Source organism: Micromys minutus, assembly GCF_963924665.1.
Source record: "Micromys minutus genome assembly, chromosome: 10".
Lineage (NCBI taxonomy): Eukaryota > Metazoa > Chordata > Mammalia > Rodentia > Muridae > Micromys > Micromys minutus.
In genome coordinates this window covers 6,772,512-6,796,689 of record NC_137979.1, presented here as the reverse complement: position 1 = coordinate 6,796,689, position 24,178 = coordinate 6,772,512, and the positions used below count along the sequence as shown (strand labels likewise).

At 47.1% G+C, this 24,178-nt stretch overlaps 1 protein-coding gene and 1 pseudogene across 3 annotated transcripts in view; one reads left to right on the top strand and one right to left on the bottom strand.

The window, feature by feature from the left end:
• LOC308425032 (solute carrier family 22 member 4) overlaps positions 1-24,178 on the top strand; it is a gene marked incomplete at its 5' end in the record, with an annotated part of 43,925 nt that overhangs the window by 5,774 nt on the left and 13,973 nt on the right. For both annotated transcript variants that reach the window (XM_080922217.1, XM_080922216.1), the window contains 2 exons: positions 16,028-16,131; positions 18,119-18,273. In XM_080922217.1, the coding sequence (XP_080778343.1) occupies positions 16,028-16,131; positions 18,119-18,273 (259 nt within the window). The remainder of the gene's footprint in view (positions 1-16,027; positions 16,132-18,118; positions 18,274-24,178) is intronic.
• LOC308426234 (large ribosomal subunit protein eL13-like) lies at positions 11,046-11,625 on the bottom strand (annotated as a pseudogene). Its single transcript has one exon. The product of its transcript is annotated as a large ribosomal subunit protein eL13-like (transcript).

The window sequence follows — 24,178 nt, the reverse complement described above, 5'->3', positions numbered from 1 at the left end:
AGACAAGGAGGCTCTCTGGCTGACACCAGAATCCCAGTCTTTTTCTTCTTCCAGCAACTGTTGGGAAAATTACAATTTCTTCAGCTCCCCTGGTTCAACAGTCTGCTATACTATTCCGTGCTATGGCTATACCACGATACTGCTGGTGGCCAGGATGAGACATGTGTGCCCTCCCTTGAATCATTAGACTAAAGCGATGGGCCCCAGGACATCATAACGGCAACCTGGCTCTCAGGATGGTTTGAATATTAACTAAATCTCTCAGTACTCAGATTTGTCCAAAGACAGTGTGCCAGCCCCAAGGAGACTCTATTTCCAGTCAGTCTTCAGAAAGTGGATGTTTGCCAGTAAACAAACAGAGGAAAACTCAGGGGACAGCCCTAGCCCCAGCATGTGTGTGTGTGTGTGTGTGTGTGTGTGTGTGTGTGTGTGTGTGTGTGTTTCCTTGTTTATAAGCTACTTTGTCACCTTGGAACACACCTTGAGGCTGTGTTCCTCTGACAACTGGCTCTTGGATGTCAGAACACACCTTTGTTCTCAAGCTATTTCTTTCACCTGCACCTGCTGCCAAGACTCAGGATAAATAGACTTTGTCCATTCCTCTCAGTGGGTCACAGAAGCCAAAGACAGAGTCCAGGGTGGAACAGTGACAAATCAGGCAAGATGGTCAGGAACAGGCTGGCAAACGCCACAGACCTCAGGCACCACTGCAGTTCCAACCTGTGGCTGGTCATATTCTTATGTATAAGGACTGTGTTGGCACCTGATGCATGTCTCCAGACCCCAAAAGAAAGACAAGAACCTAGTCAGTGTAGAGAGGAATGGGGTGGGGCTGGGGATCGGGAGAAAGGATGGATTTACTTCTTTTGTACCCACAGGTTCCCCTACCCATTCTGCTCTTAGAAGAACTATGGTAGCCCAAGCTGGCAGCTTCAGCTTGGTGTTCACGTGTTAGGAAGCAGGCAGGTGGAGCGGCCTATGCCTCAACCCTAGCACTGAGGAAGCAGAAGCAGGAGGATTTCGAGTTTGAGGCCAGCCTGGACTTCAGAAAGAAATAAGTAAATCACTGAGCCTGGGCCAAACTCACTGATACCTTTGAGTGTTCTACCCCTGAGCAGGTGCTAGTACAGACCCAGCCGATTTCTTCATAGGCCCAGGGGAGGGCCTGAGAGATCCCTGTTAGACCCTGACCCCGAAGGGACAAATTTAGATTCGGGTCCCCAAACCTTACTGCTTTGAGTCACAGCTGTTAGCAGACCCTCATGACCTGTGCCTGTTGCTCTAACCCAGAACTTGAAAGTAAAAGAATGGTTTTCTTTAAAATTTTGGACCCAAAAGGGAAAATTTCTTAGCTTATATCCACCTCGCCTCTAGCAGTATTGTAATTTTCAGAAAGAATTGAACAAAAACCTCCATGGGAGGCTGGTGCTGTCAACAGCTGAGTGCTGTGTTTGAACTCTGACATTGCGTACACTGGATGTGCTAACCCACACCTGAAAGCCCAGCACTTAGTGGGTAGCGGCAGGATACCCCAGGCCTCTTGCATAGGAGGTGAGTGCGGTAACTACAAAATGGATGTCCATCCCCAGACTTCTTCTAGTTGTGGCCAGCCTCAGGTAACTTCAGAACTCCTCACTGGCACCTCTCCACCCACCGCAGCTTTTTCTTTAACCCAATCAAAGGAAGGAAGACTTTGCAAACATTATTAGGTTCAGCAGACTCTTGTCTATGTTGTTTATAAAGAAAAATATGAGCCGGGTATGGTGGCAGCACTTGGAAGGCAGAGGCAGGCAGATTTCTGAGTTCAAGGCCAGCCTGTTTTACAGAGCAAGTTCCAGGACAGCCAGGGCTACACAGAGTAACCTGTCTCAGAAAAATCAGAAGAGGAGGAAGAAGAAGAAGAAGGAGAAGGAGAAGGAAAGAAAGAAAGAAAGAAAGAAAGAAAGAAAGAAAGAAAGAAAGAAAGAAAGAAAGAAAGAAAGAAATGAACCAAAATATTTGCAAATCATGCATAACTCCAGCCCTAGGAGATCTGATGCCTCCTTCTGAGCCACTACGATGTGGCAGTATGTAGTGGAGAGATGGAAGAGAGAGAACAGTTTGAGCATCATGAAGAGAGGAGAAACTGAAGGCTGACGGGTGGAGAAGAACAGACCTGCCCTGGCACCTGAGGCCTTGGTCAAGTCCCAGGCTATGCTCTGCTGAGGGCCATGTCTGGGTCTGTGACCATGCAACAGCAGGGGTCTGTGTCAGTGTCTGTGGCTCATATCACCACTAGAGAACATGCTGGGGTTCCTGGCCCGGGCTGTGCATGGCCCCACCCTTCATTGGCTGTGGCATTCTGGAGAGCTGCCCCCACTCCTAACCGACTGCAGCACTCAAGAGAGCAGTCCCTGCACCTCGCCTAGGCAGCACAGTAAAACTGGTTCTGGTGGCCTGGGCTCAAGGGAGCCTGCCCTGAGGGCATGAGGGCAGGAGAGGTGGCCCTACCCCTTTCTGGCTGAGACAGTGGGTGAGCTAGCCAGAGCAGCCCTGGAGCGCTCACCCTGGTGGCGTGGGTGCGAGTGAGCTGGTGGGCTATCCAGCTCAGCTACCAATCAGTCCCAGATCCAGGGCTTTGAGCTAGAGCATATGAAGGGCCGGTCCTGCAGGATCTCCATGACATAGGGCAACAACAGGAAACCTGAGCGGAGTTGCAGTGATGAACCAGGACTGACAGTGTAGCTGAAGCCAAGGCCTCAAACCAGACCCATGACTCATTGCAATGAATGTCTGCGAGTGAAGATGTGTGGACAAAAGTGTTTACTGTGGGACGCACTGTGACACATTACAGATTCCATGATGAGATTTTTTTTTCATGTTTTGTTTTATTTATTTTGTCTTTTTTTTACTTCCTTTTGATGGGGAGGTTGCAAGTGCAGGAGGCAGATATGAAGGGAGATGAGTGGGATTGGGGTGTGTGATGTGAAAATAAAGAATTAAAAATAGATAAATAGAAAATACCTTTATGTATGTGATAGAGGACTTTTATCCAGAATGTCAAAAGAATTCTTACTATTTAATAATGAAAAGACAAGGCCAACTTTCAAAAAAAGAGAAACAAACCATTTGGTCATTTTGGAAAATGGATTTTTCTGCACCACAAAGAGGGTTTACAAATCAGTAAGTGAAAATTCTCAGACTTCCCAAACAGCAGTGTGATTATTCCCCTCAAGTCTGCTTCTTGATGAAACAGACATGACCGGTTGTTTTCATCTCTAAATCTCTCCCTCTCCCTCTCTCAACCAAAAGAAAAGTTAGAGTCACAACCCATTTTCTCAGCCACACCCTGACAGACAGATGGATACAGCCAAGAAAACGGTTCTTTATTCCTGTGACTCACACTCAAAGATAGAGTGTGTCATCAAGAAAGCCACCCATGCTTGTCTCACCTTGTCCCTGCATCCCGTGAGCTCCCCGCTGCAGTGACTAAAATTCTGGTGAAGCCAGCCAGGAAATTAGAGGCTGCCATTCTTCCCCACCCAGCCCCTCTGCAAACAGAGGCAGCTCTGTCCACCAGCCATTAGGTTTAGAATCCCAGGGCCTTGACTTCCTTGCTAATTTTGGGATCACGGGTGCTATACAAGCCAGAAAGCAAGCCAAGCAGGAACCCCTGCTTTGGGGTTGGAGAGGATGGGGGGACAGGGTGGGGGGCAAGCCAAATGCCCCAGAAGTGTTTGTACACACTCATGAAGAGATGTCACCCTGGGAGAAATGGGTCACTTTCCCTGCCCACTGCTCTGAAGGTGGATGGAAGTGGTTCAAAGAACACCAAGCACCAAAGCTGTCTGCACACTGCGGAAGAAGCCTAAGATGGCTCAGAAAAAAAATGGAGATGCTGTCGTAACACAAAAGTATCCCTATTAGAGCCACAGCTGACCCAGAGAGTGCCTCATTACCAGGAAATAGCCAACCCCCAACAAAGCAGCTGAGAGCAGCCTTTCTGAGTGAGGTCAGAGCAAACCTCAAAACAACTCCACCCAGTATCCTAACCAGAGGTGGCCCAGCTTAGTGGTAAACATCAGCTTTCATGCCACCAGGAAGTGACACAGCCTTGAAAAACCAAAGGAGAGAAGTCAGCCAGAATTCTGCTTCTTAGTTTTTTTCAAAATTTACAGTCACTCATTTAGTGTGCGTGTGTGCACACACGTGTGCGGCACGAGCCTGTAGAAATCAGAAGATAACTGGGGGAACTCAGTTCTCCCCTTCCATCCGAGGGTACCAGGGATCAGTTTCGGGGATCAGTCTTGACATCTGTTTCTAACCATCAAGCCATCTTGCCAGCTCCTGCTTCTTCAATTTTAGATGAACGGATTGAATGGTAAACTCCAAAAATATTTACCTGTTTGCATTATTTTCCATTTTAATAATGCCTTAAATGCTTCTTTAACTCTGATCTGAGTCTTTGCCTGTATGTATTGATGGCTATACGTGAGAGGAGGAGAAACTGGAAACTGCGACTCCCACAGTGGGGAGAGGAAAGGAGGCAACATGGGCGGAGCTGAAGGACTACCTGTTAGGTTTAATAGAAACGCTGATATATACGTTCAAAGAGATAAAGGAAATTGTGACATTAAAATAAAAGGAGTCATGAAGGTTATTCCCATCATAAACCAGGAAAGAGATAACAGATTCTATACATATATATACATATATATAATTTATATATATTTTCTATACAATATATAAATAGTATATAAAATTTATATATAAATATATAAAAATTTATATATTATATATACATATCTCATTTATATGAGAGAGAGAGAGAGAGAGAGAGAGAGCAATGAAAATAAGCAAGAGCTGAAAATAAAAATCCCAAAAGAGTGTTGGTGAAGAGTTGGACTGGCAAAAGAAAGAACCATCAAACTTGCCATTGGAAGTTATATAATTCAAAGAACAAAGTAGGGGAAAGGAATAACAAATACAGAGTCTCGGAGAAATGTGGGATGCCTCTAAGCAGGCCTATACATGCACAATGGGAATATTAGAGGGAAACAAGAAAAGACCAGGAAAAAAAATTACTCCAAAAAGGGCTGGAGAGATGGCTCAGTGGTTAGAGCACTGACTGCTCTTCCAGAGGTCCTGAGTTCAATTTTCAGCAACCACATGGTGGCTCACAACCATCTGTAATAAGATCTGATGCCCTCTTCTGGTGTGTCTGAAGACAGCTACAGTGTGCTCATGTACATAAAATAAACGGATTATTCTTGAAAAAAATACTCCAAGAAATGACTAAAACCTCTTACAAATTTGCTGAAAATATTACTCTCTGCATCTCAGAGTCTCAAACTCTAAGTAGAACAAGACAAAGAAATCTGCACTCTTATACATTATAATAATACAAAAAAGACAAACAAAAAGGGGAAAGTTTGAAAGCAGCAAGGACATGACTTGTCGTGGAGAAGAGAAGCCAAATGCAATTAGCTTCTCACGTCCATAAATAAGAGATGACAGGAGGTGACGTTGACAGTGGGGTGACATCCTAATTGCTAAGAGAGAACAGCTTTCAGCCAGGCTTCCTATGACAGGCAAAGATATCTTCTAAAGCTGAAATAAAGGGGCTGGAGGGATGGCTCTGTGGTTGAATACACACTCTGCGCTTGCCCAGGACTAGCGTTCGATTCCCGGCACCCATGTTTGGCAGCTAACAACCAACCTCCTGTAACTCCAGCCTTAGGAGATCCACCCTCCTCTTCTGGCTCCCATGTCTCTGCGCTCACACAGGCACAGACATGTAAATAAAAATAAATTAAGACTGTTTCCGGCAGGGCTACATTTGAAGGAATCTATTTAGGAATAAATGTCACCCAAAAAAATTTCAAAATGTATACTCTGAAAACTACAGAATATCATTAAAGAAAATTAAAGTATAGAGAAAAAGACAGCCATGTTCTGATAGTGAAGCAGAAAACACACGGTCAAGAGTCAATAGTCCCCAAATTGATCAGCATATACAATGCAAAAAAAAAAAAAAAAAAAAAAAAAAAAAAAATTCAGCACTGAGAATCATTAGAAAATGGCCATGAAAACCACAATGAGAGACCTCCATACACCTACTTGGTTGGTCAAAATTAAAGAGGTAGAAAACAGCAAGTGCTGTAGGAAATTGGAAAACCTCATTCACTGTTTAATGGGGTTGTAAAATGAAATTACCACTATGGAAAACAGAAAGAGGGCTCCCCTAAGGGCTACACATAGATTTACCATATAACCCAATTATTGCATTACTATGGGAAGTATATTACATTTCCTAAGGGAAATGAAAATATATGTCTACACAAAATCTACATAAATACGTATGATGACATTATACACAAACCCAAAACAGTGCAATGTCTATACTATATCAATATATATTATCCATCAGTAAAAAGGCGTGAAGTACTGCCCCGGGCTCTCACAGTGTGATGAGCCCTGGAAGCATCACGCCGTATGGCAAAGGCCCATGGTAAAAGACAGCATGCCAGGTTGAGAATGTGGCTCGGTGTCAGAGTGCTTCCCCGGTGTGGACAAGGTCTTCAGTTCTGTCCCTAGGACTACAAAACAGAACTAGAGCGATTGAATTAAAGACTATATTGTGTGAACCATCCGCAGTAGAGAAACCCACGGGGTCAGAGACTGGATGAGAGTGTCTAGGCTGGGAAGAGAATTGAACAGGGCTGCCTGCTATTGGGCTTGAGAGCTCGTTCAAGAGTGACGACATATCCAAAAGTAGATGCTGGACTGGGGAGCTGGCCCAGCGAGTAAAGAGCTTGCGGCACAAACATGAGGTCCTGAGTTTGGATCCCCAGAACCTACATAAAGCCAGATGAACTATTAACGTGTCTGGGATCCCACTGCTCTCAGGGAAGGATGGGAGGTGGAAGCTCATGGGCCAGCAAATCAGGCAGACATAATGGCAACCAAAAAAAGACCCTACCTCCAACAAGGGGAGATGTCCCAGGCTCTACTTTGACCTCCACACAAGGATCATGGCAATCAGGCGCCAGCACTACCACACAGAAACAGACATGCATACATACAAGTACACATACATATATCACACAGAAATACACACATACATACAAACACATACACATACTATACCAAACAAACACACACACATACATGCACACATACACATACTATATCAAATAGAAACACACACACATACATGCACACATACACATACTATACCAAACAAACACACACATACATGCACACATACACATACTATACCAAACAAACACACACACATACATGCACACATACACATACCATATCAAACAGAAACACACACATACATGCACACATACACATACCATATCAAACAGAAACACACACATACATGCACACATACACATACTATATCAAACAGAAACACACACATACATGCACACATACACATACTATATCAAACAGAAACACACACATACATGCACACATACACATACCATATCAAATAGAAACACACACACATACATGCACACATACACATACTATATCAAATAGAAACACACACACACATACATGCACACATACACATACTATACCAAACAAACACACACACATACATGCACACATACACATACTATACCAAACAAACACACACACATACATGCACACATACACATACTATACCAAACAAACACACACACATACATGCACACATACACATACTATATCAAACAGAAACACACACATACATGCACACATACACATACTATACCAAACAAACACACACACATACATGCACACATACACATACTATACCAAACAAACACACACACATACATGCACACATACACATACTATATCAAACAGAAACACACACATACATGCACACATACACATACTATATCACACAGAAACACACATACATACAAGCATGTACACACTCATACACATGCTATATCAAGCAGAAACGAACACATACACACACACATACAAGCTCACAAAGGCTTGAAGACACCACACACTCAATTTTGTGGCTACACCAAGAACTGCAGAACTGTACAGTTTACAAATGTGATTTCTGTTATGTAAAAGTATATCTCAACAAACCTATCATTAACAAAAAGGAATTAAGCACCCGGGGTCTTTGTTTCTGTTTGTTTCTTTTGCAGATGGTCAAGAAATTTCACAGCCAAGTTATAAGGAAAGAGCTGGGGTGGATGCCTATGTTGTTAACTGTTGTCTCTTCCTTTCCTCCCGGGAGGAGGCTAACCTGAGAGGACACTGTAGAGACCCGTTGCTCATTCTTAAATGGACCGATGCTAGTTTCTTACTCACAGTCACCTCTGGGATTAAAGTCTGTTTATAGAAGGATTTTAGACCTTGTGGTAAGAGCTTTTCTAGCTTTTTTCATACTGGGATGAAAGAAGTTGTATTTGTAAGAATCTCTTTCCTCAAGTCAGGCACACAGGTAAACACTTTATCATCTGCACAACTTTAAGCCATGACTTTCCTTAGCACAAAGGCGTGGGATGTTTGAGAGGGACATTTTCTTAAAGAAGTTCGCTTGTGCTTTCATTTCCCATCTCAGGAGGGACTTGGGCCTCATCTTTAAAGATGGCGGAGCAGGTGGACTGGAGACATGGCTCCATCAGTAAGCATGGGGACTGTGTTTCAGATGCCAAATGTTCGACTGTCGTAAAAGCGTGACATGACAGTGTAGTGCTGAAACTCCAGTGCTGGCAAGGGGTGGGGACAGGCAGATCCCACTGGCCTAAATGGCAAGCGCCAGTTTGGTGAGAAGCCTTGTCTCAAAACACACATAGTAGAGGAAGACTCCACATGTACACACACAGCCACTCAGACCTCTGGCCTCCACATGCACATGCATAGACATGTGTACCTATGTACCTACATAAAATACATGCATACATACAACTAATTTTTTAAGCAGGCTGTTAAAAGTGGACGAGGGGTGAGGTCACATATCAGAAGTGCCAGGATCCAAGAAAGATTGTGTTCTTGGCTCAGCATCAGACTGTCTTGCGGGGTTTTGCGTTTTGTGCAGGACTTTCTGGTTTTTATAGCTTTTGAACAAGCTGAAACTGCCAGGCTTGAACTACAGGGAGAGTTCAAAACCAAAGGTGTCTTTCAAGTATAGGAAGCATAGGTACCCCCTAGCCCCAGAGCCACACTTTTCTATTACTCCTAATTTGGTCATTATTCAAACATCAACGGTTTTGGTATGTACCAAGTGCCCAGCCCCATGTTGTTCTAGCATCTAAAACACAATTGTGCTAATTATTCAGGCATGAGAGCATAATCCTTCTGATGGAGAATGGGGGGGGGGCTGCCTTTTTCTTTCCCTCTAGCTAGAGAGCAAGGATGCTGTAGGTCAGAGTAGAGCCTACTAACCAGGGTGCTGGCCTCATGCAGACGCATGAGCATAGCTGGTCTGTCTTGCTCGACCTTGAGCTTTTATGAAGGAAAGAGCTATGTCCTGTGCCTAACACGTACCCTGGCCTGGGGCAGTTGTTTAATGTCAGCTGAACAAATGATTAATTAATTCCTTTAATCAGTCCACTAAAAAAAAAAAAAAAAAAAAAAAAGAATTTGGATGGGTCCCTTCATCCCTCCAATGCCTTTATTTATTCATTTATGAAACAAGAAAAAAAAAGGAGTATTCATTTCATAGACAACATTGAGAGCTCTTGAAGCAATGCAGCATGTAGACTAAGCATTCAGGACACTACAGTCACTGGGTATGGTGGCACAGGTCTGTAAACTCAGCCCTTGAGAAGATTACAAGTTCAAGGTCATCCACAGATACCGAGCAAGTTCAAAGCCAGCCTGGGCTATTTGAGATCGCATCTCAAACAAACAAAACAAAAAACCACTACAGTTGTTACTCCTATTATGATTACTGTTGGGAGGCACGGGAAGCCAAGAGTGACCTTTCATCTCTTCTTGTTGTTTGTGTAAGATTGAGCCCAGGGCTTGTGTTTGTTGGGCAAGCACTCTCTTTACCATTGATCTATACCCGCAGTCTGTCCCTCAGCACCTTCTGACCTGGTTTTTATCTATTGAAACCGAACTGAAGGGCATATGATCCAGCTAAGTGGATTGCACACTACCCTGCTGTAGGAACGTCAGCCTTAGACCTGAGGGTCTGGGGGTGCATATCCAGTACCCCTCCCCCTGCATAGCTTGAGCCAGATGGTTGCCACATTTCACTCTTTCACCAGAAAGGATATGGAGAGCCTGTTTTGGAAACATAATGTTTGTTTTAAAGGCTCATTCCCCAATGTAATACCAGCCAGCTCTTAGCTGAGGCTTCTGCTTTTAAGCTCTGGTTCTCTAACTGAAGCATATTTGTGTGTTCATGTGTGTATTCACATGTAGGGAGCAGTTTGGTCCCATCAAGAGAAATCATTCTTCCAACAGATATATTACAGCATCGCTACCACAGGAAGTAGCTTCCCCCACAATACACCTTTGGATGGAAGGGCTTCTCTTTGGACTATTGTTTAGTTTCCTGGACCATAGCCCCACAAGCAGAAGCTAAGATTTGTCTGGCAACCCAAGCTCCTCCCTCACGGCTTTCCAAGAGACTCCCTCGACACAATAGTCCTCAAACTAGAGCCCCAGGTCCAACCATGGGCAGCCATGTTGTTTAACCCTTACCAAGATTCCAAAAGACACGCAGTGCCCAGTATGGAGCTGGGACTAATGGCTACTGTGTGTTTATAGCTGGTCAGGACACCTTGTTGAGCACCTCTTCCTTCTCCTAGTGGGAAAGAGACCTACAGCCATGGTCTCTGGGAAGGAGAGTTGCAGGGAAGCTGGTCCAAACTCACCCCCAACCCCAGCATCCATCCTGGCCAGAGAGAACAGGTTTGATCCCCTCACCCGAGGCAAGCTTCATGGTCTGCAACCTGTGTAATAGCCACACAGGGACACACTTGATCATGTTGTTCTGCTTGTGTGTTTTGAATTTTTTTGTTTGTTGTTTTTGTTGTTGTTGCTCTTGTTGTTGTTGTTTCTTGCTATGTGGAAAATTTATCACAACTCTACAACTGTGCATTACCTCTTCTTTTCAACATTTGATCTTCAGCTTCCTTCGCCCTTTTTGCTCGGATGCTAAAGAGCCGGGCATTGGCTCGGGCCATGCAAAGACTGGCAAAAGCCTTCAAGTTCTACTCTTCTTCTATGATGACTCTGGCCTTTTCCTTTTTATACACATTCCGGATGGGCATCACAGGTCCTGTTAGCTGGGTGGTCAGTTTAAGTTCTTCAGCAGAACTGTGTCCCTTCTTTGGAGCAGAAGGCTTCCTGGGGCAAAGTATGAGCTGGGAGCGGCTCCTTCAGGCGCTGCACGTTGGCCTGGAGTGATTCAATGGATTCGTTTTGCCTCCTTGGGTTCGAAGAGATGCTGATGGTGTGAGCCATTTTCTTGATACCAGCCACCCTGAGTTTCTCCAGGCTGAAGCCCCTGTCGGCCTGGACCTTGGTATGGTTTCTAACTGTAGGGCTCCTCATCATGGGCCTGATGGGACCAGATGCGTGCCAGCCAGTTGAACCAAGTGTCCGCTCGCTGCCAATCCTTGTGGAAGTGGGGCTCAGGATCATACCATTCTGGGTGGGCGCCATGGCTGCCTCCTGTACAGGAGAACAGCCAAGCAGAATTCTTTCTTTCTTTCTTTCTTTAAAGCCAAGGGATTGCTGTGTAGCACAGGCTAGCCTCAAAACTCTTGCTCCTCTAGACTTGTACCACTATGCCTGGCTAGTGGCAATTTCAGGGGTGAGGAAGATGACTCAGTCAATAAAGTGTTTGCCATTCGAACAGTGTGACCTGAGTCTGAGCCCCAGAGCTCATGTGAAGCTCAGCGTGTAGACATACGGTTGTTATAGCAGCACTGGGAAGGGGTAGTCAGAGAGATCCCTGTGTGGGCCTGTGTTCCGGAGACCTCACATAGAGATCTCTGGTCCCACTAGGTGAGCGGGTTTGGTGTTGAGGAGAGGACTGCTTTCACCTCTTCCACTGCTGGTGCTGCCCCGCCCTCGCCTCTGTCTCCCTCCGTCTACGCAGGAGACACAGGGTGTGTGTGTGTATGTGTGTGTGTGTGTGTGTACGTGCACATGCACACATGAGAGCTCTTATGACAGAAGTTCTCAGACAATGGAATAATTCCTACATACTTTTAATCCTTCTGGATAGGATTCTTATATAAGTTTTGGGATGGGTCAGGGTCTGGCAGCCCGTACTTCCTATTGGCTTGGCCTTAGAGCCATATTTTTGGGGTGTGGTCCTGCTTCTATGAGACTGGTCTGTCTTGAGCCTATGTGACCTATGGTCAAGTCCTCTCCTGTAAAAGAGGAACTTGGGGCGTGACCTTCAGGACTCAAACCTCTCTATAGGAGGCTGTGGGGGACTGTAGCTGCGTGAGAGGGGACTGATCTCCTAGGAGATTAGGAAGCTTCCTGCCATCCCTTGGGGTCCTTGGGGCTATGACTTGTCTCCACCAGGAATCAGGATACCTTTCACAGTCCACGACCCCACATCCTTGGGGCTTTCTTGACCAACCAGCCTTTCCTAATTAGCGAGTCTCGGGTCCCCTGGGAGAACCTGTCCTAAGAAGTAAAGTGGCTAGCACCTGAAGTGCAATATTTGATGTTGACCTCTGACATGTATGTGTGCACACAGGTACACACAGGTACACACACATACAGAGAGAGAGAGAGAGAGAGAGAGAGAAGAAAGGAAGAGAAAGGAAGAGGGAGAGAGAGAACTAAGAAATAGATAGGAGAAGAGGGGGCGTCTAAATTTTGTACTTGCAGTTTTTAAATCATGGTTCCAGAAAGTCCAGTTTGCACTGGGCCTACCTGTCACTCGGAACTCCCACTACTGTTCTTGCTCATGCTGCGTCCGGATCCATCTCTCTCCTTCCTGTCTCTGAGTCCTTTTATTTTTTTTGTTTGTTAGGTTGGTTGGCTTGGGTCTTTGAGACGGGGTTTCTCTTGTAGTCCTGGCTATTCTGGGATAGACCAGGCTGACCTTGAACTCAGACATCTGCCCGCCTCTGCCTCCTTTAGTTCACCGACTATTGAGTGCGCCTCTATGCTTGTCACGAAGTCCTTTCTTTGCCTCTCAAAATCCTGAGAGTGAGACAGTTAAAAGCAAAACAAAACAAAAAGCCACAAAGCAGAGAACACCCTACTTGGAAGGTCTTTGCTGCCTCCGGGCATCTGGAATAGCAATGGCTGGTGGCTGCCATGGTAACACCTCTGCCCATTTGCTGGGTACTGTACATGACTGAACTTGGTGACAGCAGCCTTCTCCCCACAGTCCTAAGCAATTGTCTCCTGGTATCACATTCCTGCAGGAAGAATGGAAGTTCCGAGCCCTGCCGTTGGAGATACAGGGATGTGTTTCTCTGTCAGGGTTAGAACGCAAAGCTTCCAAGCTTCGGCCAGCTAGCTTTGGTAGTAGGTCCCCATCCACTCAGGTACACCTCGCTACTGCTTCTGGTCCGTAGGCTGACAAAGCACAGCAGCCTGGCTAGACAGCAGTAGAAGTCTGTCTTGTCTCCCAGAGTTCTTTCAGAAACCTCGGCTCCATTTTTATTTCTGAGTAATTATTTTTTAGCTCTATTTAACTTATTAATATTAGTGTGGGTGGTTGATGGGGAGGGGGCTGTACCACCAAGCGCAGGTGAGGGTCAGAGGACAACACTGCGAGGTTGTTTCCTTCCACCTTTACATGGACTCCAGGAGTTGAACTCAGGTGGCCAGGCTTACTCAGCAAGCACCTCAGTGCTCGGAGCCATCTCACTGGCCCCACTTCTGGGTAATTTATAAAGAATGAAGGTTCACACTGATGAGGTGGCTCAGCGAGGAAGAGTACTTGCTGTGCAGGTGTTTATGTACCTGAGTTCAAATCCCAGGAATCATGTTAAAAAAAAAAAAAAAAGGCATGGCTGCACATGTCTCTCACCCCAGCATTAAGGGCTGGAGACAGGCAGATCCTGGGAGTGCACTGGCCAGCTAGCCTCAATGAGAGACCCCATTTCAAAGGAGTAAAGCATAAAGTGATGGCAAATGACACCTGATGTATTTCTCCCCCCCCCCCATGTGTGACTGCACATTCACATGTATGTAGCACGCACATATAAATATATATAACAAACCACACACACATACCAACCCACATAACAAATAAGGGCTTATTCAGCTCCAGGTTATGAAGGCGAAGAAGTTCAAGTTCAGTGGCTACATCTGGTGTGAACCTTCTTGCACAGGGCATCGGTGAGACAGAAAACTTGTTAACTTAGATCTGTCCTCCGAAGCTGTTGTCCTTTTGGATTAAGCCCCACCCTTGTCACCTCATTTAACCTCAATCACCACTCCAAGTCCTTACCTCCAAATGCCATCGCTGAATTAAATCTGTTTACTTGCCTAACACCTTACAGTAGGGATTAAATTTCACCCGGAGTTTTAGTGAACAGTCACACCACAGCATGGGGTGAGGCAACCTCAGTCTAAACATCCTCGGATGGATCTTTGGGTTAATTCTGAGAATTAGAGAGCTGACTTCCTGGTCCGAGATTTTCTTTTGCAGAGCCGTGCTTAGACAACCCAACCAGCATCAGGGGTCTAGAGTGACCCTTTATGGAAGGAAGTCTCAAGGACTAATTCTTTAGTCTCAGGACTTAGAGCAGCTGCTGTTCTGCAGAAGGCTGTGGGTCATGAGGCCCTTTTAAAGCCGAGATGCTAGGAAAAGGTTCTAAAGACAACTCTACAACCCCATTGCCAGAGGCGGACCCTTGAGCAGGACAGTCCGGTGTGACTTCTGGCCTGAGTTTTAATGACCTCCTTGACTTTCTGTTTGCCCTGATTGCCTTAGCTTTGTGGCTTAGGGGGTTATTATTATTATTATCATTATTGTTATATTATTATTATTATTATTTGTGTTTCTAGAAAGACCTCTCTGTACCATAGGGTGAGATATGGAATGATGCATGTGCATGAATTAATTTAAATCAATGAAATCAACTACACTGAGCGCAGCTGTGGATGCAGGATGCTCATCCGGGGGCAAGGGAGAGGCCAGAGGCAAGGGTCCTTCTCCTCAGCTGGACCATCTTGTGACACACTGTTCCCATACACACTGCGGGTCCAAAATACATAAACAAAGGTCATTGGGCACACTTTGAAATCTCTGCAGCCTCCCTTGAGATTGGGTTGAATTGACTTCTGAGAAAATCCGGGGAACAGAAACTCGAGCTGAAACTGGTTTTATGGATCCAGCAGCAGGAACTTGTTAGCTTGGTAGCAGCCCACAGGGCCTTGTGGACTAGGAGGGGCCATACTGTTGGGAAGGCTGAGTGGAAAAGAGGGGAGGGGATTTGAGGAAGGTAGCTTGGAAAGCCCCTGAAAAGGGTGGGTAGGGATAGGTGGTCCCTGGAATGGGCCAGATGCTCCATCTAGGTTTTAGGGGATTAGGGAGCCAACACTTTCCAGAGAAGTCTGCTTAAAAAATAAACTCACACAGCACCGGGGCTATTTTCAATTTTCAGCAAAAGAGATGACATTTTATTGTTAGACCAGATGGCCATGTCATATGCCCTACTTTTCTGGCTTTTCAAATTGCTCCCCTGTGCTAGGATGCTTCAAGGGGACAAGGATCCCTTTGCTTCATACGGCTTTGTGGTTAAGGGTTCGATGGCCTTCTTGATACATACACACACACACACACACACACACACACACACACACATACATACATACGTGCCTGCAGATTAAAGCCATCTCCTTCTTCCTGAAGAGGAAGCTGCTGTGTCTCAGTGGGGGACAGTGGCACACCCCAAGGTATTTGTCACATTGAATAACAGAGTCAAACCCAGAGCTACAGAGCCTGTGCCCTTTGCACGGGACCAGTAGGCTGGCACAAGGGAGGGCAGTGCACCGGCATCCATCTGGCGCTCCTCGGAGCAGGGCACGGGTGGGTCCTGCCGGAGGACCGGGCTCACACTGCATGCTGTCTTGTTGGCAGTGGAATCTGGTGTGTGAGGATGACTGGAAGACACCCCTCACCACCTCCCTGTTCTTCGTAGGCGTTCTCTGTGGCTCCTTCGTGTCTGGGCAGCTGTCAGACAGGTAAGGACACTGGATGGGGAGCGGTGGGGTGTAGCCGTTTATTATATACAGAGAAGAACCCTCTAGGCACTGGGTAATGAAAGGAGGAGCCTAGGCTTAGGATTCTAGCGCCCGAGAAGATCACAAGTTGGATGTCAGCAGGGACTCTATATCAAGACCTTATCTGACCAGCTAATTAAATAAATCTTTCTACGGTGCAACCTGGCTGTATCACCCCTACATGACAAGACCGTGCCTATCCACTGAGTGGCAAGCTAGCAAAGTAAATGAATAATTCTTTCACAGGTGGTACTAACAGTAACTCTAGCCTCAACACCCTGCCAAGACCACTCCTGTCACGCCTCCAGACTGAACTCATGTGGCTTTGGCCAAAGAGATGAAAGTATCAGCCTCGCTAGAAAGTAGAGCCTTTGGATCACAAGCCCCTTCACAAAACAGGATGCTATTATCATCATTGTCCCACACTCTGTCCCCATCTCTTGACAGGGCAGTGGGTAGGTGACAGGTCATTGCTGCACAAACAGCCAAAAGCTAGAGTCAAGCCAAGCGCCCCCTTCTATGCACTCTCTGAGCCTGGGAGCTGAGCCATGGCTGGGCCTGCGGCCACAGAACTGACCCAGGCTGGCTTTCGGACTCCAGAGCTTGCAAGCTCCATGAGGAGAAGATTGCAGTATCCCGAGCTACGTTTGCCTGCTCTCCATGTTCTCTTGTGGCCAAGGCAGGCAGGAGTGCTGACTGGCAGTGATGGAGAAGGATCCCTGGGGATCTGACTCTCCTCAAGGCTTTAAAGCCCAGTGGGAATGAGGCAGGAAGTCCCTGCCCGTGCCCGTCCTCCGTCTGCCCATGGGTCACCACCACGGTGAGATTTTAAAGCTTAAATTGACCAGTGATGTAACAGACATGGCTGAGGATGACATCTCACCATAAAAAAAGTTGTTTTTAATGTTAGAGATACATAGACACACTGGGGAACTTCATCGAACCCCAATACTCAGCATGGCAGATAAATAGGACCTGGGCAAAGTGGGGTACTGGGATGAGTGGGGATGCTCCTTAACTTTCCCCAAGGCCTGTCCTGAGAAGCTCATCCTAAACTGAAGAGATGTTAGATTGAAAAAAAAAAAACTCTTCACAGACAGAACACCATATGCTAGCTCAGCAAACAGCCAGCTGTAGAGGACCAGTTGTCTCCCCTGGTCTGTCAGCTGTGCTGCTCAGCAAGAAGAGAGAGGCCCACGGGCCATATCCCTGGCCAGCAGGGAGAGTGGGAGAATCCAAGGGCAGAATTCAAAGCAGGGATTCTAACCCAGTGTGCAGGCTTACCCACCATTGTAAAGCCATGACATCCTAAGCTGAACCATGCTAAGTCAAGAACCATCTGTCACGTTTCACTCTCTCTGGGTGGTTCAGAGTGCAGCCAGGGTTAAGGAGCAATAGTCCTGGAGGGAGTTTCTAAACATACAGAAGTCCCATGTGGGTGATAGAAGAGTCTTCAAAATGCACTTTGAAGGCTTGTTTTGTTTGAGTCGGGCCCAGGATGGTTAAGGGTAGTCTCAAAATTCCTTTGTAGCTAATGGTGTCCCTAAGCTTCTGTTCCTCTTGCCTCAACCTCTCAAGGGCTGGGATTACAGATATGCCCTCCCCCTCCGTTTATCCCATCCTAGGGATCGAAGCCATTCATGCGAAGCAAACACTCTGTTCACAAAGGCCTAGCCCAGCACCCCACTCCCCAGCCCGCCTACAGGCCTGTCTAACGATCATATTTGTCAATATGATCCTCACAGAAGCCAGGCTTGATGCCTTGGAAGGTAGTTCTTGGGCAGATGGATACTGCCATGGGGTGGAGGCTGACAGAATGTCACAGGGAAGGAAATAAAAGACCCAGACAGATATCTGCCACAGTCCTGACACGAGACAGAGCTTATAGTGAAGCTAGGCTTGGCGTTACAACTGACCCTGAATTACAGTGTTGTGTTGTGTTCCATAGGTTTGGCAGGAAGAAAGTCCTCTTTGCAACCATGGCTGTGCAGACTGGATTCAGCTTCGTGCAGATTTTCTCTACCAACTGGGAGATGTTCACTGTCTTATTTGCCATCGTGGGCATGGGCCAGATCTCCAACTATGTGGTGGCCTTCATACTAGGTAGGAATGACTTTAAAGTTTTGATGCCCCTTCTTGCAGCCCTGTAAAAAACCAGGGAGGAGGGGGACCACTGAGTGCTCATCTAAACTGTCCTCAACCTTGGATACAGGTGCAGTGGAGGGGGATGCAGCTTTGGGCACCTTGAGCCAGTCACAGCAGGGCAGGAACTCACAGGGGGACATCAGTACTGGGCCAGAATATGGCCACATATGAGAACTTGAGCTAGGAACAAGTAGCCACACAATAACCACACAGCAGCTATAGATACATTCTCAGGAGCAAGGGGCTAGGGACAGGAGGTCCTGGGGGAGAGACAACAGTCCTTGGTCTGGGCTTGGTGGCCTACAAAGGGACTTAGTGGGATTGATGTGGCATATCCAGGAGAAGGAAAGGCACTTGCTAGGTGGCAGGATTTTGTCCCACCTGGACAGATCTGCACTGACCTGAGTCTGAGCCCATGCCCAGAGCTCTGCACGGAGCAGCTGTGTCTCTCTGATAACAGACCTACTGTTGGAAAGCCAGGCTGAGGGAGGAAATGAGGTGAGCTTCATGGAAATTGTTCAGGGGTGTTCTCAAAAGTGAGATCCCCACCACCAATATGCTCTCTGACACCCCCTCATTATGATGAGAGGCGTTGAGAGGGACACAGCGCAATACAGTAAACAAGGAGACCTATAATATTCAGTACAACCATTCTAGTTGGCCCCGAATTATCCCAGTTTCTTTCCATCGTTCCGGGATAACCATTGATTGTACTCTATAACAGAAGTCGAATGGCCGTCCCTGCACCTGGCTATGTGGCTCTGCTTGCTCTCGGAGCCTGTGACTCACTGGCCTTGGCCGTGGTATGTTCTGTTAGCCAAATACATGCACACCCTCTGTCAGGTTGCCAAGGCGGAATTGTCCAAATTCCATTCCTTTAATTATTGGTGAAGGGCCTCTTGCCACGGGCCCAGCCTCGTGTCTGAGGAGACAGGACTCACAGGAAGAGATAGAGTAAGCAGGGGCCACATGGGCCCTCTGTCGAGCAGGCCCTGGCATAAGGAGAGCAGTTCTCAGCCTTACAGGGATGAGGAGTGGGGAGGGGGGGTTCTGATGTTATCTGTGAGGATGCACCTGTGTTCTCAGGACACAGAGACAGGACAACGTTCAGTTTTAGGACAGCCTGGGCTACGTAGCAAGACCGTGTCTCATAAAAGCGAAACAACAACAACCAAACCTCACCGCGACAAATACTGCTATTTCTGTAGAGGACAGAGAAGTTTGTGTAGAGAGAAAAGAGCTGCAAGCAGTGGGTGATGTTAGACCTGGTAGGGGGAGTAGGACATGAAATTTCCTCTGACAAAGCCAGAGAAGCCCAGGCTGGGAACAAGGAGTAGTCTCTGTCAGACAGCCTCATCTTCTGTGTGTGTGTGTGTGTGTGTGTGTGTGTGTGTGTGTGTGTGTGTATGTGTGTGTGTGTGTGTGTGTGTGTGTATGTGTGTGAATGCGTGTGAATGCGTGCCTGTCTGTCTGTCTGTGTGTATGCATAAGTATGAGCACGGGACTGTGGGCAGGTTAAGACAGAGGGAAACACTGGGTGCCCTTCACAATTGTTCTCTGTCTATTTTTTAAATGAATGTTTATTTTGTGTGTGGAGGTGGGTCACACAAGCCATAGCGCACGGTGAAAAGCAGAGAACAACTCGTGAAAGTTCATTTTCTCCTTCCGCCATGCTGGGCCCTGGGAGTGAACTCAGCTGATCGCACCTGGCCCTCAGCCAACCATCTAGCCTTCACCTTGGTTTATGGCCTAAGTACTTACATTAACTTAGAGCTCTTGGGCTGACTTACCCCAGAGGGCCTCCTGTCTCTGCCCCACCAGCACTGGGATGCCAGGCGTGTTCCACAGTGCCCAGCTCTTTTAGGTGGGCCCTGGGCATTTGGGCTCACTTCCTCATCCTTGTATGGCAAGCACTTTATCCACAGGCCCAGCCACAAGCCGCTGCCCCCTCCAGCCCCACAGCCCTGGCACTGCCTTCCACAGCCCTCCTTCCTCCCCACGTGGCCATGGCCTCACGTGCAGGGGAGAGAGAAGAGGGCCGGGTCAAGGGTAGGGTGGAGCTTAGGTGTGTCAATTAATAGAGAAGACCGCAGACATGGCTCCCTGTCTGCTTGGACCCACTTTCTCGTTCTAGTTGGCTCGGAGGGAAACTGCTAACATTAGGTTCTGGGATAGCACTTGTGTTAAGTCTTAGGTCTAAAGATCTAAGAGTGTCACTGGTCTGTCCCAGAACAGATGGAACCCGGTGCAGCTCCTGCAAGGGAGGACTTGGTGGATGGACAGATATGGTAGTTGCTGGTTTTCCAGCACCACAGCAGCGCCCTCTGGTGGTTCGGGAATAAAATAGCTACTTTCCAGGCTTTTGTTGCTCCCCCCCCCCCCCCCCCACAACCCCTTCAGAAGCCAGGTTTGAACCCAACAGATTTTCATTTGAGAAGTTCCCTGAACGTTGATACTCCTGGCTCTGAGAATCTGGATGCTTTGGATGTTAAAAGTTTACCCTGGGAATTAACCTTTGCATTGATTCCAGAGCCTGAATTGTTCCCAAAGCAGTACAGAAATGAGCCTTTTCCTGGGCTGCTCTTAAAACCTCACCAGGCTTGCAAGAGTCTTAGGGCAATATAAAAAGTAAGCGAAACTCATGCTCCTCAAAGCAACAGGGTGGATGCACCTCCCAGGGTGGGGGAAGTGAGACTCAAAGTCAGAATCAACTCTTGCACCCCAGCCTTCTAGACTCCATGCCAGTCTCTGGCATAGCACCCTCAACCTGCCTACAGACTTCTGGGTAAAATGCCAGCATGGTTTCCCTTCTTCCCCAGTAATGAACCGCTTCTCTTCCAGGGAGGACTTGGAAGGTCAGACCTGGTGGCTGCTGGTTTTCCTGCAGCGCAGCAGCGCCCTCTGGTTCTCTGTCTACAGAAAACCTAACCCGTCTCCACGGACCCACCAATCCAGTATTTTCCAGACTTCTAACATCAGCACCCAGCCACTACCCCGCTCCACCCCACCCCTGCCAATCTTGCTATAACATCTCTTTAGACATGTTTAAAGCTTGCTTCCTCCAGACCACATGTTTCCCTTTCGATAAGCATACCCCTGATGGCATGTTTTATAAATCTGGCTACCAGGGATCTCAGACATATTTGAAATTTAACTACAGCAGTTACACAGCCTTTAACAGCCACATGCTTGTTTTGTATTATTTTTCACTGATTTATTAATGTACTTTTTATATTAAGGATCAAACAGAGGGTTTCTCGCATCTTCCAAGCTTGGGGTCCTTTCCTGGTATTCCTTAGAGAGAACTGCCTGTCTCTTAACCAGTTTAGTGATCAGCCCAGGGAGAACTAAAGGACATTCTGCCTCACAAGATGGGAAAGACACATCTCCCCTTGTGTCTCCACTAGCATCCCAACTGAAGGACTGGTCCATAAGACAGAGGGTTTGCCCCAGGGAATTTTCATCTTGAAGGCTAGACATCTGTAAGACGGCTTACATCCTGGCTTCATCACTGTACTGGGGTTTATTTGTGTTTGTTTGGGTTCTGTTCGTGTGTGTGGAGACTGAGGGTTAATTTCCTATGTCTTTTATCACCCTCTCACTGAATCTGGAATTTTCTATTTCAGCTAGACTGGCTGACCAGCAAGGTCTCAGGATCTACCTGCTCCCATCCCCAAGTGCTGGAGCTCCAAACGTGTGCAGTCACGTCATTTTCATACAGGCTCTGGGGATTTGAACTCGGGTCCTTGCTTGATTGGCCACCACTTTACCCACAGAGTAAACTCACCCAGTTGTTTGTGGTTTTGAGACATGGTCTCTTAAAGCTCAGGCTGACATTGAGCTAGGAACTTATGCAGCCAAAGAGCTCCCGGTCTTCCTCCTTTCATTTGTTTGGTTCTGGGACTTTAACTATGATCTGTCACTTCCAGTTCGTATCACTGTTACAGATACATGAATGTAGACAGGTGGCTTCAACCCCTACATCTCAGTTAATGTTTGTAAGATAACGGTCCAAGGGATCATTTATAGAAGCCTTTACCCTGAAGTTGGGCTTAAAGAATTGCTCAGAAAAGTGTTGGCTGAGAAGATGATGGTGATGGTGGTGGTGGTGATGGTGGTTATAGTGGTAATGATGGTGGTAGTGATGGTAATGATGGTGGTGATGTGGTGGTGGTGATGGTGGTGGTGATGGTGGTAATGATGGTGGTGATGTGGTGGTGGTGATGATGGTGGTGGTGGTGATAGTGGTGGTGATGGTGATGGTGGTGGTGATGGTGGTGGTGGTGGTGATGGTGGTGGTGGTGGTGGTGGTGATAGTGGTGGTGATGGTGGTGGTGGTGATAGTGCTAATGATGGTGGTGATGTGGTGGTGGTGGTGATGATGGTGGTGGTGGTGATGGTGGTGGTGATAGTGGTGGTAATGATGGTGGTGATGTGGTGGTGGTGATGGTGGTGGTGATGGTGGTAATGATGGTGGTGATGTGGTGGTGGTGATGATGGTGGTGGTGGTGATAGTGGTGGTGATGGTGATGGTGGTGGTGATGGTGGTGGTGGTGGTGATGGTGGTGGTGGTGGTGGTGGTGATAGTGGTGGTGATGGTGGTGGTGGTGATAGTGCTAATGATGGTGGTGATGTGGTGGTGGTGGTGATGATGGTGGTGGTGGTGATGGTGGTGGTGATAGTGGTGGTAATGATGGTGGTGATGTGGTGGTGGTGGTGATGGTGGTAATGATGGTGGTGATGTGGTGGTGGTGGTGATGATGGTGGTGGTGATGATGGTGGTGATGGTGGTGGTGATAGTGGTGGTGATGATGATGGTGGTGATAGTGGTGGTGATGGTGGTGATTGTGATGGTGATAGTGGTGGTGATGATGCTGATGGTGGTAGTGATGGTGGTGGTGGTGGTGGTGATGGTGGTGATTGTGATGGTGATAGTGGTGGTGATGATGGTGGTGATGGTAATAAAGACAATGACTGTGACAATGATGGTGATTATGTACATCTTGGTTGTTGCTCTGTGCTTGTGATATAATACCCTGACAACAATAGACTTAGGGAAAGAAACGCTTACTTTGGCTTACAGTTCCAAGGGACTACAGTCTGTCATGTGGGGAAGACATGGCAGTAGGATCATGAGTCGAACATGACAGTCAGGAAACAAATGACAACATTTTCTCCCAACATAGGAAGCATAGAGAAAAGGAAGTGGAGTCAGACTATAAAACCTTAAAGTCTACCCCTAGATGTACTTCCTCCAGCAAGGCTTCACCTCCTAAAGCTTCATCACCTTCCCCAGTGGCGCCACCAGCTGAGGATATGTGGCCAACTCCATGCGCCTATGAGGGACATTTCTCATTCAAATGACAGCAGTGCATAAGGAAGGGAGAGGTCCTCAAAGTCACAGAACAGTGGAGCTATTAAGGAGTTGTTTGTACGGTCTGCCATGAGCCACGGGCTGGCAGAGCTCTGTCCTTGCCTGGTGCCTGGTGCATCGCCAAAGTACGCTGAGTCTGATACCGTCTGCTCTCAGTCTCCGGTTCCTCCCAGTGCTATGGTCTCTCACCCTAGCCTCACACATAAACGGGTCCCGTGTGTGTTTCTTTTCCTTGACCAAATTCTCAGCTTCTGGGTTTTTTTCTTAGGAAACACACACACACACACTACATACCCATGCATTGCCATATTATAATCCCAGATCATGGTGGGGAGCATTCATTCATAGAGTAAGGAAATGTCTGGAAATGACATTCATGAAACTCAGAATACTCAGACAGGTCTGCAGGCTGAAGGAAGGCCCTGGGCTTAGGACTCTGGTTGCACAGTGAGGATCTTGAGATACCCAGCCTCAGCTCTCCCAAGAAAC